Raw genomic sequence first — 15082 nt, 5'->3', positions numbered from 1 at the left:
TTCTCATTTCTTGTACTCTTTTCAGTGTAGATGTTTGCTTGTGATGTTTGTGTCTTGTTCCTCGCTGTTCTTCTGAATGTGTTTCAGTACAAAGGCAGAAGGTTCAGTCCTGCTGTGGATCATCTAGTGAGTCCTTATATCCTTGTACAGTACACTGGGTCAAACTGCTTACCGCAGGGACAGCTAAACAGCCCCATGTGTGTGTTACATCAAGTTATACCCTGTTACAGCTGGTAACAGTTCAGGTTATTGTTTTCATCAGCGGATAGCTTTGTTATGTTGTGATGTCATATCTATGGTCTTGAGCATTTGTAGGCAGTTATTGGGTGACAAAGTCTGGATCGACTACACTTGAATTTACCAAAAAAATGTAACGAATTTATATCGAAAACAAAAGGTAATGACTGTAAAAGGTAACTGATTTCTCATGTACTAACAGTCAGGTTATTAACTTATCAAAGTAGCAAGAACTGGGTGTACAAAACTATTCAGGTATACAAAGTGTCAGTAATTAGGTCCAAATCACTGAGGTTGAGTGGATAAGTGGTGTAAGAGCACCGTGCCGCAAAGCAGCACCTCCAGTGGTGGTCTTTTGGTTGTCTAAAGACCTGTGCAGTGATGCATTTCCTGTCGGGCACGCTCGCGCTGAATCAGCCCTGTCTGAAACGACAGGCGCGAGCCCGCGCGCGGACCACAGTGAAGGGCTTTTTAAACGCGCTCTCCGGGGATCCGCGAGCAGAACGATCTGAACGGATCTGTCGCCACGCGGAGAGCTCATTAACCGAGACGCGCTTTGGACTTTGCGCTTCCGAGACATGAAGAACATCTGGATCTTACTGTGCGCGGTTTGCGTCTGCCAGCCCGTTCCAGCGCATCAACGTAAGTGCGCTTTGCGCTGAACCGCTTGTTGGTCGCACATCTGGGAGGATGGTGTTTTTAAAACGTGTTGTGATGTTGTGTACCTGCTAAAGCAGGACTTTTGGGCTGCGGGTTTGGCGTGCGTTGGTGGACTGGAAATAATGCCGACATTTCTTTCAGATTTCTAGCTGTTAGTTAAAACCCTGGGAAGCAAAGTCTTGGTTAATAAAGACCTGAGATACGTGGTTGAATGTTCTCCCAGACCTCTTGCTTCAACTTCTAAGGGGTTTAATAAATGGGTTGATATTTACTTAACAAGTTTAATCATGGGAGATGCCAGAGTTATTGCTCTTTCGAAATGTATACTGTTTATTTAAGAACTTAAGCTTAGTTTGAAATTAGTTGGATTTTGTCTTTGCTGTTATCATTTAACCGATTCCCTTTTCATATGCCAGACGATGAGGTGATGGAATTGTTTTCTAATTTGAATACTTCTGCGTTTTTTTGTTTTTTTTAAAAAATGTCATATCTGACAGGACTGCCACATTTTTGACTGATTAAAAGCATCATCTTCTTCTGCTCTCGTACATCTTATAATCAAAGTTTTTGATTCCTTATATAGCTAAGCAGTCATACGAAAGTATAAAGTGAACCGTTGCCATTTGTTCTGCGCAAGTATTATTGTCTCTGAGTTGCCACAGAGATCACAAAACAGCTGTCTGACTACCATCTGCTACCTTTGCCAACCAACCTGTGAGAAAGTGAATCATTGCAGTGTGAGTTCATTAGTAAGAACAGTGTTTCATCTGCCCTGAGGGCAGGAATCCCGCATATAATCATGTCTGTTGTGCTGGCTGGATCAGACTTGTGGTGAAGGGCCTGCAAAAGACATGTCTTTTCCACTGAGTCAGTCTACTGAGTATAGTAGAGGTGTGCTCAGGTGGAAGCAGCTGTGGTTATCTTGAAGTACCTGGCTGTCCTTGAAGTACCTGTGCGTCCTGTATTCGTTTTCTCTTCCCTTAATGAGCTGCTTGTGGATTTTGACTGGTTCTGTGGCATTATCTGTTTCTGGAAGAAGGCAGGAGCTCGCCGTGGGGTGTGGTTTAGCATTGCCTTGGCAGTTATGTGCACAAGATTAAAGATTGATTTGTTGGCAGTTTTGACTGCTATTATAATCTGCACTCACAAGCAGAGCTCTCTGAAAGACTTTGTGCACCACCTGCGTCTTTGAGAGTAACCGACATCATTTATTTCATTGAGAGTAGGATTCAGTCTTGGTTCACTTCACATTATGCATTCATTTCACTTTGCCTCACCTTCTTACCAACAAAGGCTTTGTTTTCTTGCAGCGCCTGATAGTTGTGTGTGCAATGGGAAGGCTCTGTACTGTGTGAGAGACTCGCTGGGGTTACGCTGTGAGAAATGCCAAGAGAACACTGAAGGCAGGCATTGTGAGAGCTGCAAAGAGGGTTTCTACCACCAGAGGGCAGGAGAGCTCTGCCTACCCTGCTCCTGCAACACTGCAGGTAAGTGTGTACGGAGGAAGAGGTGTCCTTGTAGAAGAAGCCGCACAGTTGTTTGGAGCTGACAAAAATAACATTTTCTGCCACATTTCACTTGTCATTTCTGTTTGATATCCTGCTATTGAATTTATTAAGAATGAAAATATGGGTCACGGTTAAATCTCTATTTATAAATGAGCTATTTTTATGGAGTTAAAAAATCTTATAGAATTTAAATTTACTACCGTCATGTTCACTTTGTGATCAGTGTGGCTGTAAGATGTGAAATTAGTAGGTTCCATTAAGTAGTCCCTTTGAAATTGCTCAAATCTTCCACATTTATATGTACCACATCCAGAGCATCTTAAAATTCCAAGCATCTTACAGAGGTAGGCAGATGTAGTGTTAGGAGTCTTGCCCAAGGACACTTATTGGTATAGAGCTCTTGCACACATGGGGTTTGAACCCCTGTCCCCTACTGAAGAAGTAGCTGTGAACTGTCTCTATGATTTTGTTTAGGATCTGAAGGCCCAGGCTGTAACAGTGAGGGGCAGTGTGTGTGTAAGCAGGGTGTGCAGGGGTCCAGGTGTGACCTCTGTGCCAACGGGGCTCCAGTCACCTCCCAAGGCTGTAGACAGCCTAGGTGAGCAACCAGACACACACACACACACACACATACACACATACACACACACACACACACACACACACACACACACACACACACACACACACACACACACACACACACACACACACACACACACACACACAAACACACATACACATTTACTTCTGCAGTCCTGGGGTCCTCTGGAGTAAAGCACTCCATGTTGGAACTCAATGTGCTTGACTGAACAAATGTTTGTTTTTTTTATGTCTTCAGGCAAACAACTTGTTTATGTTATGGACATTCAAAAGAGTGCTCTCCAGCTCAAGGCTACTCGATTCACAACATCACCTCAACCTTTGATCGAGGTGAGTCAGACAGGAAATTTTTTTATGTGAATGAAATTGCATGACTAGCCATTAGTGAATAAGACGTTTATTTTCCATGAATCATCAGGGACGGATGGGTGGCGGACTATCACTGCTCAGAGGGTGAACCCATCCAAGGTGCAGTTTCGCTGGTCCCCCACGCATGGTGACGTTGAGGTCATCTCTAAAGACGTGCTGCCGGTTTACCTGTCTGCTCCAGGTTAGAGCTGGCCCGAAGCCTCCAGTTCCTGTCTGCTGTAGTTAGTCACTCCTACCAAAAATACCTGAGCAAATGTCTGAAGCCTTTTATAGAAACTTTGCAGGAAGAAATGTCTGAGTGTTTCCGTCCATGTCGCACTCAGCTGTGTTCCTGGGGAACCAGGCTCTGAGCTACGGCCAGAAGCTCTCTTTCTCCCTCCGTCTGGACAGAGGCGTCCGCCACCCCTCTACCTCAGACGTGATGTTGGAGGGGAATGGTCTGACAGTTTCTGCGTCACTGGGAGACCTCAGGACTGTCATACCTTGTGGAAGGAAAATCACCTACACATTCAGGTGTGTATCAGTACTCGTATGTCCACAGTGGGCCGCTTTATTCGGCATTTGAATTTCCTTTTTTATAAAATATATATTACTGCTCCATGTTTTATGCTAAATGTGTTTTTTAGTATGCCTGCTGCATAGACATTCCTGAAGTAGTGTTCCAGTCATGCACTACCATCAATGCCACTGTCATGTAGTGCTGAATCTGCATTTACTCAATAGAACATAAGCAGAGAAAATATCTGGGTCTGCTGGAAGCACTATTCAAAAACCCCGTCAGGTGCACGAAACCCGACCTGTCAGCTGCAGTGTTGGGTGACTGGGACTTTTAAATCACATGTAAAGAAACAGGCTTCAGCACTGTCGGTAGAAGGGAGAAGACTTAGAACTCTGATGGCTCGCGGATGAGAAAGCATTTCATAGCCGGCACAGTTTTAGAATGAAAACGTGAGACCTTTGTCTTACACGAGAGCCTCGATAATCTTACACAACCGATAAAAGGGATTTCTTTTCTAATCCTTATCATAACACCTGTAATAAACTGACTACAAACCAAAATCACCTCCCACCTTTTCTAGGCTGGATGAACAACCTGGCGGCAGATGGAAGCCTCACCTTTCTGCTGAAGAATTTCAGACGCTGCTGAGCAACCTCACAGCCATCAAGATCCGGGCCACATTCGGAGAAGACGGTGAGTGTGACAGCTCAAGGCAAAGGGCAGAGTTGGTGTCCGTACCTCCCCCTACAGGAGTGAATTTTCCAGAATTTGTTGCAAGAAAAACTGAGCCGACCTTCAGTTGTAAATAAAAAACACCAAACCTTTTAGAAAACACAATAAACCTGTCCCTGAGTCAGTTGCAAGACTTAAGACAGATCCAGAAGATCTGCCTTCCTCTGGGTCTCAGAGAAACAGTTTCCCTGGTCATGTGTCAGGAGAGAGAAATTGTACAGAAATGTAATATGTAATGTGCACCCACCTCAACGAGCTCCGTTCTGACTAAGGTGGAAATCTTAAATGGAGAGGCATGGTTAGTTTTTCTAAATCCAACTGTTTTGTCTTGTCCATATTTTGAACTTAGGACGTGGTTATTTGGATAACGTCACTCTGGTTTCGGCTCGGGTGGGCTCTGGCGCCCCTGCAGGTTGGGTGAAGAAGTGCCGCTGTCCAGTGGGTTACCAAGGCCAGTTTTGTGAGCACTGTGCTGCAGGTTACAAGAGACGCTTCCCTGACCAGGGTCCCAGAAGCCCATGTGAGTCTTGTACATGTCGGGGAGGAAACTGTGATCCTGAAACAGGTTAGTCTGCTCTGCAAACCTTCTGAAACCATTAGCATTTCAGAAAATTTGCTTTGACACATTTTAATGCATAGCAAGTGTTCTGAAAGTCCAGTTGGATACATTTTTGTTGTGTTTGTATATTTATTAACAACAATATTTTTGCATTAATTCATGGCATTAATTCCTTTCACATACTTGAGTTCAATGCCTTATATGTCCTTTATGCCTTATAATGCCAAATAATGCTCTATATGCATTATATGCCCTATAATGCCCTATATACACTATGTGGCACAGTGTTCTTATGGGCCTGACTGGAGCTCAGAGTTTTCTATCCTGTTGTCTGGACTGCACACTGAGTTCTTTCTGTGCACTCTTTCCAGGAGACTGCTACTCGGCTGATGAGACACCTGCCAGCCAGCCTTGCTCAGCTGGTTTCTACAGTGACCCCTGGCACCCCCGTGCCTGCCTGAGGTGCCCATGTGCACTGGGCTCTTCCTGCTCGGTGGCCCCTGGCATGCTGGATGTGAGGTGTAGCTGCCCACCTGGGGCCACAGGTGAGTCCTGAGCATCTGTGCTAGACTGCGGCATGGGCCAAATGATGTCACGCCTCTGGCAGACTGCATGACTCCAGCGCTACATAGCACTCCTGTGCATGCATGATGGAAAGATCTGGAAGCGTGTGCATTAATGAAATGCAGTAATAACGACCCGCTCGTTTTTCTTTGTTTATAATAGGTTCCCGCTGCCAGCACTGTGACAACGGTTTCTATGGCGACCCCCTGGGAGAGCACGGCATGGCACGACCGTGCCAGCGCTGCCAGTGTAACGGGCACCTGGACCCCGTTGCCAGGGGCAACTGCGACAGCCTCACGGGAGAGTGTCTGAAGTGTCTGGACAACACCACAGGCCCCAGATGCGAGAAATGCGTGGAGGGATTCCATCGCCACAGACCCACAGATGTGTGCCAGGGTAACCGAGAGCCCCACTGAGACCTCAATCTGGCTTCACACGAGGCGCCAGAACCACATCCTGGCAGTGCCAGACTTGCTGGTCCTGACGAGACCCCCCCTGTTCCTCGTCTCTTCCTGCAGCTTGTAGGTGTGACCCACAGGGTTCTGTGTCCAGCTCATGCAGTCCCAAAGGCCAGTGCCGCTGTAAGGAGGGTTTCCACGGGAACAAGTGTGAAAGAGAAGCATGCCCCTCCTGCTTCAATCCCATTAAGAGCCAGGTGGGCTGACCTGTGATTCAGAATGAATTCAGATTAAGACACATTCAGGTTAAAACACATAGCTCAACATGCTGAAAGTGCTTACAGCCTGTCTAAAACATTAGTCTAAAACACAGGTCTAACACATCGGTGTAAAACGTTGGTCTAATACATTAGTGTAAAACACATTACAGGAATCTAACATATTACAGCAATCATAATCATTATTATTAATATTATTGTTATTATTATTATCATTGTTATTATTATTATTTTGTTTACATTTTTGTTTACATTTTATGTTATTACATTATTCTTATAGTGACGCTTATAGTGAGAATTATTAGTAATAAGTTTTTTATGCTGCTAAAAATGAGTTGCTACTTTAACTCTAAAAACACATATTTTACACGTGAGCAGGAGAATCAGTCGTACCAAACATGCTACTCCACGTGGTCTCCTGCTTAGCCATGTTAACAGTGTTTGTGTACGTCCATCATTAAAGTATCTGTGTGCGCTGGAATGGTACGGTACCAAACGGAGGAGCCAGTGACAGAGAGAGGGGACAGTTGCCGGGAGACCAGTGGAGATCAGCGAGAGATCAAACCTCTGCCTGCCGCTTGTTGATCTGTGTCGGTCTCAGTGACATGAGCCCTGGCTTGGTCTAGCCACTCACTCGGAGCCATCGTGGGCCTGAGGAATTAGTTTCATATCTGATGGCTGATGGATGTAAGAGCAGTACAACGGCCATATAAGTCCTTTCAGGCTGTGACTTATAAGCAAAATCGCATTTAGACTCCTAGGAAGTGAAGTTAAAGGTCAAAACAGAAGTAAAGTTCCAATGTTTTACTGTCACATAAAACAGCCCCTTTTAGAAACTCTAGCTGATGAAAATGGATTTAAACTTTGGGCTGAAAGCCAGCTGGAGAGCGGTTTTTGTGAGGGACTGGAGTTTTTGGTGGAGAGTGCCGTCATGGCAGAGTGCTGAGATGCTTGTCTGGATGTGTGGGTGGAGTAGATGTGGCATCAGTCCCGAGATCAGCGTGCGGCATTGACCCTCAACAGCAAAAGAATCTCCTTCCCCTGCACTCCAGAGCTGACATCATATCTAACCCCTCAGAAAGCAGTTTAAGTAAAACAAAATAGCAACACAAAAGCGCATAATCATGAAAAAAAGATTGTGTATTTGACTGTGTGTTATTGCTGTTGTGTTATGGGCAGATTGAGAAGTATACACAGAAACTCAAGGAACTGGAGGCTCTTTTCAACAGTGTGGGGAGAGGAGAGGTTCACGTCACCGTGGCTGTGGAGACTGCCATTCACACTGCAGAGGAAATGGTGCAATCCCTGAAGAACAAGGCTGACGCTCTCACTGGTAATGCACGCCCTCAGTCTCTGTTTTCAGCTCCAGAACTGGAGGACTGGGGACAGTGCACTGTTTGGGGTTTTCCATGCTCTAATGCATATGAGTCATATCCTCATCTGGATATCGAGTCCTTCATGTTTTGAATCAAGTCTGTCAGATTATACTGTAGTGCAGGTAATCAGTTCCTCTGCAGTTCAAGTGGATTACACTACAGTTGAGGTGATGGATTGCTTTGTTAGTTTTTGTCCTGCATGTATGAGGGTTTACTATACTTAAAATAAAGAAACAGTGAAATCTTCTGTGTACCATTTGGCATCATGCAGTTTGATTAAAGTTTTTCCTAAACCATTTCTGAATGTATCTACCCAGATAGATATTCACAGCTCTGTCTCCTAAATCACTCTTACTGAATGATGCTGTCTACTGACTGAATGGTGTGGTGTACTGACTGAAACATGCATCCCTTTGTATGTGCCCCCTAGACGCGGAGGCAAGACTTCAGGACAAACTGTTAGCTATCGGCAGCTCTCAGCAGCAGGAGGACGGGAACCTCCAGGAGGCTTCCAGGACTGTGAAGAACATCATCCAGCAGGACCAGAAGCAAAAGGAAGAAGTGGCTGATATCCAGAATCTCATCAGTAATATTAGAAAGAAGCTGCAAAAGGCTAAGCAGGACATCAGTGAAGTCGTGAGTATTTCCTATTATTAGAATCAGCTTGCTTTTATTGATCTATTGATCTAGATCAACATTCCTCTGACTTTTCTTTGGATCAAGTTCCAACTCTCATCAAGACAAAGCATCCAGGTACCACCATCACCCAGAGGTCACAAATATCCCATTTGACCAACTTGAGCACAGGCATAGACATTAGACACTGGACTTACACACTCTCTTTTTATGAGAGTATGTTTAATATCAAGTGCCACAGAACTGCCAGCTTGACTAAGGCTGTGCGATTCTCCTCCGTGCGTCTGTCAGAGCTAGCAGCCATACTCTTATGTGTAAATCACAACACCACAGAGTTGACATATACACCCAATACCAGATTTGCAGGGTAATAGTGTAATTTCATTATTGTTAATAATTTAGATGTGATTGGATGCTTAAATTCTCTTTCACTAACGAAGCTATTGGAAAAAAAAGCTTTCTTATGGCAGAGGATAAACTGGTGTTTTGATGACAGTTTACATACAGAGGAAACACGATTAGCTAGGTTTAGCCTTTTTTTTTTCAGTGCATGTAGCAAATTAGCCAGGGGTGCTCAGCATACAGGTGGTGTGTGTGGCACTGATCTCCATTAGAAAACGGCCTATGGAGAGGGAGGAAGGAAAATCAGACGTGTGAATGTCTACTGAATTCTCTACTGAATCCTCTTTCAGGAGTTCCCCTTAAGCGACGCAGAGGCTGGCACCAGCACGATAGCCAGTTTGGTTCAGAAAGCTGCAGATCTTGCTGACAAGTGAGTGAAGCTTCTTTATTATTCTTTATTATGACGTGAGTATGAACAGTGTGCATGTAAATGTCCGTACAATTCTACCCTTTTGTACTTTAGCACATATGGATACACATTGCCTGGCCAAAAAAAGGTCACACACTCTAATATTTTGTTGCATTGCCTTTAGCTTTGATTACGGCCCGTGTTCGCTGTGGCATCATTTCCACAAGCTTCTGCAATGTCACAACATTTATTTCTGTCCGGAGTTGCATTAACTTTTCCCCAAGATCTTGTATTGATAATGGGAGATTTGGACCACTGCGCAAAGTCTTCTCCAGAACACCCCAAAGATTCTCAATGGGGTTCAGGTCTGGAATCTGTGGTGGCCAATCCATGTGTGAAAATGATGTCTCATGCTCCCTGAACCACTCTTTCACAATTTGAGCCCGATAAATCCTGGCATTGTCATCTTGGAATATGCCCACGCCATCAGGGAAGAAAAAATCCATTGATGGAATAACATGGTCGTTCAGTATATTCAGATAGTCATTCTTTGGGCACATAATGTTGCTGAACCTAGACCTGACCAACTGCAGATCATAGCACTGCCCCCACAGGCTTGTACAGTAAGCACTAGGCATGATGGGTGCATCACTTCAGCCGCCTCTCTTCTTACCCTGATGCACCCATCACTCTGGAACAGGGTAAATCTGGACTCATCAGACCACATGAGCTTCTTCCATTGCTCCAGAGTCCAATCTTTATGCTCCCTAGCAAACTGAAGCCATTTTTGCCGGTTAGTTTCACTGACAAGTGGTTTTCTTAAGGCTACACAGCTGTTTAGTCCCAATCCCTTGAGTTCCCGTCGCACTGTGTGTGTGCAAATGCTCTTACTTTCACTATTAAACATGTCTGAGTTCTACTGTTGTTTTTCCATGATTTGATTTCACCACACGTTTAAGTGATCACCAATCATGATCATTCAAGTATTTTTTCCGACCACATTCCTTCCTCGAAGATGATGTTTCCCCACTGTCCTTCCATGTTTTAATAATACGTTGGACAGTTCTTAACCAAATTTTAGTAGTTTCAGCAATCTCCTTAGATGTTTTCTCTGCTTGATGCATGCCAATAATTTGACCCTTCTGAAACAGATTAACATCTTTTCCATGACCACAGGATGTGTCTTTCGACATGGTTCTTAAACAAAGGAGAAGCTACTCACTGCATCAGTTCGGGTTAAATAACTTGTTGCCAGCTGAAACATAATCACCCATGCAGTAATTATCCAATGGGAGGCTCTTACCTGTTTGCTTAGTTACATCCAGGCAGTGTAGCTTCCTTCTTTTTCTGCCCTTAGAATGTGTAAATATTTTGTAAAAACACTGCCAGAGTGTAAGGAGTAAGCACTTATCTTTTCACTCATCTTACTCTTTTGTAAGTGTGATGTGAAAATAAAATTAATTTCAGATTCAATCTTTATAAGTAGTGAGACAGTGCTGCATGTAGTAGAATTATCTATTTTACCTGATAGCATATGTATATAACAACTTATTAGAACTCTGTTCTAAAAAATAGAACTGTGAACTGTGTTCTTAAAAATACATAATATGTTATGTACATAACTTTTGATAGACCCTTTTATTTCAGTACATTAGTGACATCTGGATGTGTGCAGCTGACTTCAGGCTGGTCTTCCTTCCAGGCACCAGGGAGAGGCAGCAGCCGTGGAGCTCACGGCAAGGAATGCCGTCCTGCAGGCAGAGAATGCCTTGGCACGCATGCGCTCCGTCGTCACCGGGGAAAACCAAGTCCGAGAACAGCTTAACGACCTCAAAAGCCAGTGAGTGGATCTGCACAGATACCTGACCTACACCATGTGTGCAGTCCATGTTACATCTGCAGATACCACAAAGATATTTCGTGTGTGATCTGCAGAATATTTGTGTGGATGCAACACAGATATGCTGTGTCCAGTCCACGTTAAATCTGTGTGGATATGACATGGATATACTGTGTGCGAACTGCATTAGATCTGTGAGGATTTGACACAGATTCAGGCAATGCCAAAAGCTTATTGATGTTGTGGCAGGTATGAGCGAGATGTGGCCCTGGTGGAGGCCATGCAGAAGCAGGCAGCTCGCCTGAGCACTGAGGCTGGGATGGAGAGTCGTGTGTCGGAGGATGCTCTGAACCAGATCTCTGACCTGGAGAACAACCTTCCCAAGGCTCCCAAGGTGCCGAGCAACAAGTGACCGATTCGTGTTTGTTTTGATCCGAGGTGCAGTTCGTACAGTATGTACTTGGACGCAGTGCATAACTGGATCCATTTTTGTACTGTGCTTTAATGTTTTTTGAGTGTTTGCTGATGGTTGATGTGTTTGTTGATGGTTGTTACAAAAATGGCATGTTTGTTATCATATGTACAGCTTTGATATGACAGCTACAGAACAATAGAGCTCTGAAATGAAATATTGCAAATAAGAGCATGAGTCAGCTTGAGTCAGCAGAAATGTGAGAATCAGCAACATCACATTAATGGGAGATGGAGGAATCTGGAGGAGTTGACTCTGTGTGTGTGTGTGTATGTGTGTGAGAGTGTGTATGTGTGTGAGAGTGTGTGTGTGTGAGAGAGAGAGAGAGAGTGTGTGTGTGTGTGTGTGTGTGTGTGTGTGTGTGTGTGTGTGTGTGTGTGTGTGTGTGTGTGTGTGTGTGTGTGTGAGAGAGAGAGAGAGAGAGAGAGAGAGAGAGCATGTGCTATTGTTGTGTTAATTTTGTCAAAATAGGTGTTTGTCAGAATACTTACCCAGTTGTCTCTCTACAGAAGGCTATTTCTGGCTTGGTTGCCACACTGGATGGCCTGAAGGATTTACTAGCAAGTGAGGAAACCAGTTATCAGAAACTACAGAAGGGCCTTCTGGCGGATCAAAGAGAAGCAGAGGACTTAATGAATGAGATTAAAACTGCTCAGCAGGTAAAGAAATTAAGCACAATTTAACCCCACATAAGGACTTAATCCAGGGATAAAACTGTGCCCAATTACATGTGTATTGTGCTGTTTGTAAGGCCCAGGACAAGCTGCTGCACAGGGCCAATGCCATCCAGGCTGAGGCAGAGAAGTCACTACAGATTTTCAGCCAGCTGGACAATGTGGACCAGGCACTGGACAAACTCAGAGGTCAGCACACAGTCTGGTTTAGAGGTCAACACACAGTCTGGTTCAGAGGTCCGCACACAATCTGATTTAGAGGTCAGCACACAGTCTGATGTAGAGTTCAACACGGTCTGGTTCAGAGGTCCGCACACAGTCTGTTTTAGAGGTCAGCAAATAGTCTGATTTAGAGTTCAACATGGTCTGGTTTAGAGGTCAGCACACAGTCTGGTTCAGAGGTCCAAACACAGTCTCGTTTAGAGGTCAACACACAGTGTGGTTCAGAGGTCAGCACACAGTCTGGTTCATAGGTTAGAGGTCAGCACACAGTCTGGGTCAGAAGTCACCAGACATTATTATTATGATCCTTACCATTTCCATTAGTAGTAGTAGTTGTAGGAGTAATAACAAAAATAGCATTAGTAGTATTAATAGTGATAGTATTAGAACTGCTGTTGTTGCTGCTGTCTAGGATTTGAAGGGCAGATCAGTAGAAGTAAGACTTTGGCTGATGAGGCACTTAGAAAGCTGCCCATCATCAATGCCACCATCCAGCAAGCCACGGCCAACAATGACAAGACGCAGGTGGTTCTGGACCAGCTCAGCAGCTACAGTGATACTCTGGATGCCCTTGACAAACTAAATGGCACCCTGGCCAAAGTGGAGGTAAGAGAAACTCATGTTTGGATTTCAAGCTGTTTCCTTAGCAACTGGAGATTTATAAGTCTAACTCTGTAGCCCCCCCCCCCCCCCGCATTAGTTGGCTAATGTAATCGTCTAAATAAAAAAATACAAGCCCAATTTTCATTAGCACATACGTAGAAGAGCACTGGCTTGGAAGTAAAGCTTCAAAAGATCTGGAAAGTTCTTGGGAGATTGGTCATTTCTGTTTTCTTTTTTGCCCTCTGGATTGACGTGTCACTGGAAAATATCTGCTGACTCATTCTGGAACTGAGCAGAGAGACACAAACTCAAACTGTGTATGAGTTCAAGTGCCTCTCTGTGTGTGTCTCCTCAGAAAATGTCTGCTTCCCTTGCACCCTCCTCGGATGTTCTGAAAACAGCCACCAAACTGCGGGGAGGTTTGGAAGGACTGAAGACCAAGGCAGACTCCACCATGAACCAGCTGACCAAAGAGAAAAAGAATGCAGAGAGAGAGCAAACGTTGGCTGGCGAGGTAGGACCAGAGATGTGGTTATGCGAAACCCCACATCACACGCTAACAGGTTCTCAAACAAGTTTTTTTTTTTTTCAGGTTAATCAGGAGGCTAATGAAGTATTCAACAAAGCAAAGGATGCCAAAGATGCTGTCGGAGCCACTTTAAAGACTGTTAATGACCTTCTGGGTTTGCTTGGTGAGTCTGGAAACCCACTTGATGACCAACCTTATTGCAAAGTTTGGACTGTGAGATTTGTTCATGTGTTTTTCACCAGTTCTCAGTGAGTTTACTTACTGAAATGACATCTTTCTCACAATTTCTGCTCAAGTTTCCATATTTATTAAAGGGACCATTGTCTATTCTACAGTGAAATGTATCAACAAACATTAAATCAATGTAGAATGCAGAGATTAGTTTTAGGTTTTAGGTCAAGGTGGCATTTCAAACCATTTCAAGACTACTCACTTCCCTTTAATCTAAAGTATGGAGAGGTTAAAAGTATACAGGAGTACTGAGTTTTACATTTTAACCGCATTGCGTGACATAATTTGACCTGGAATCGTTGTGGTCTTTGCCCAGGAACACCGGACAGTGTGGATGAGAAGAGGATGTCAGATCTGGAGAGAGCTGTGGTGGAGAGCCGCAGCCGCATAGAGCAGGACTTGAAGCCGAGGCTACGGGAGTTGACGGACAGAGAAGTCCAGCAGAGATCCGCCATCACGCGCATGCTCAGTGACATCGACACCATCCTGGAGGACATAGCCAACCTGGAGGACATTCGCAGGAACATTCCAGATGGCTGCTACAACACAGCACCCATCGAAAGACCTTAGGGGCTAGGGGCTAGGTTAGGGGCTAGGTTAGGGGCTAGGGCTAGGGGCTAGGGCTAGGGGCTAGGTTAGGGGCTAGGGCTAGGGGCTAGGGGCTAGGGCTAGGGGCTAGGGTTAGGGGCTAGGGGCTAGGTTAGGGGCTAGGGGCTAGGGGCTAGGTTAGGGGCTAGGTTATGGGCTAGGGCTAGGGTTAGGGGCTAGGGTTAGGGGCTAGGGGCTAGGTTAGGGGCTAGGGCTAGGGGCTAGGGTTAGGGGCTAGGGTTAGGGGCTAGGGTTAGGGGCTAGGGGCTAGGTTAGGGGCTAGGGCTAGGGGCTAGGTTATGGGCTAGGGTTAGGGGCTAGGGTTAGGGGCTAGGGCTAGGGTTAGGGGCTAGGGTTAGGGTTACACATAGGGTTAGGAGCGGATTAGGGGGCACCACTGCTGATGAACCTGAGTCTAGAGCAGCACTTTCACTTGCTCAGGTTTGTCACCTATGACCCAAGGTCACACAAACTCTATCACCACTTTAGATTTAATAAGAGACCTTTCACAGCACTTTTGTATGCTTGTGGTATGCGAGGCTGTGAGCAAGGGGCTGAACAAAAAAATCTTTGTCTTCCTTTGTGATAAAAGATGACTGTGACATGTAAGGTTAGCAATCCAGGAGCTATTGTTTGAGAACCAAAGACATTTTTTACATGAACAATGAAAGTCATGTTGGATAATTAATCATATAATGTTGAAAATCATTTAAACCTTCAGTATTTATTTTGTGTTATTATAAAACAAGTCTG

General features: G+C 44.8%; 1 protein-coding gene across 1 annotated transcript; it reads left to right on the top strand.

The window, feature by feature from the left end:
• The first annotated feature begins 675 nt into the window (after nucleotides 1-675).
• On the top strand, nucleotides 676-14320 carry lamc2 (laminin, gamma 2). The gene is made up of 22 exons (XM_027011370.2): nucleotides 676-879; nucleotides 2208-2384; nucleotides 2880-3003; nucleotides 3247-3338; nucleotides 3427-3558; nucleotides 3701-3890; nucleotides 4457-4569; nucleotides 4958-5173; nucleotides 5539-5712; nucleotides 5894-6127; nucleotides 6250-6386; nucleotides 7587-7740; nucleotides 8214-8419; nucleotides 9112-9191; nucleotides 10873-11010; nucleotides 11260-11404; nucleotides 11992-12141; nucleotides 12234-12345; nucleotides 12791-12984; nucleotides 13337-13495; nucleotides 13574-13673; nucleotides 14058-14320. Exons 1-22 carry the CDS (start codon nucleotides 816-818, stop codon nucleotides 14309-14311), a joined length of 3345 nt encoding a protein of 1114 aa, XP_026867171.2. The 5' UTR covers nucleotides 676-815; the 3' UTR covers nucleotides 14312-14320.
• The last annotated feature ends 762 nt before the right edge of the window (nucleotides 14321-15082 follow it).

This window comes from Electrophorus electricus, chromosome 18 (assembly GCF_013358815.1).
Source record: "Electrophorus electricus isolate fEleEle1 chromosome 18, fEleEle1.pri, whole genome shotgun sequence".
NCBI lineage: Eukaryota > Metazoa > Chordata > Actinopteri > Gymnotiformes > Gymnotidae > Electrophorus > Electrophorus electricus.
Note: the sequence above shows the minus strand (reverse complement) of the source record. Positions and strands in the feature narration are given on the sequence as shown.

Excerpts from the sequence above, each read along its gene's own strand:
- lamc2 (XM_027011370.2), top strand. The coding sequence starts at position 816 with ATGAAGAACATCTGGATCTTACTGTGCGCGGTTTGCGTCTGCCAGCCC. Across the intron at positions 3,559-3,700 it reads GGTTTACCTGTCTGCTCCAG|CTGTGTTCCTGGGGAACCAG; the intron begins GTTAGAGCTGGC and ends TGTCGCACTCAG. Across the intron at positions 13,496-13,573 it reads AGCAAACGTTGGCTGGCGAG|GTTAATCAGGAGGCTAATGA; the intron begins GTAGGACCAGAG and ends TTTTTTTTTCAG.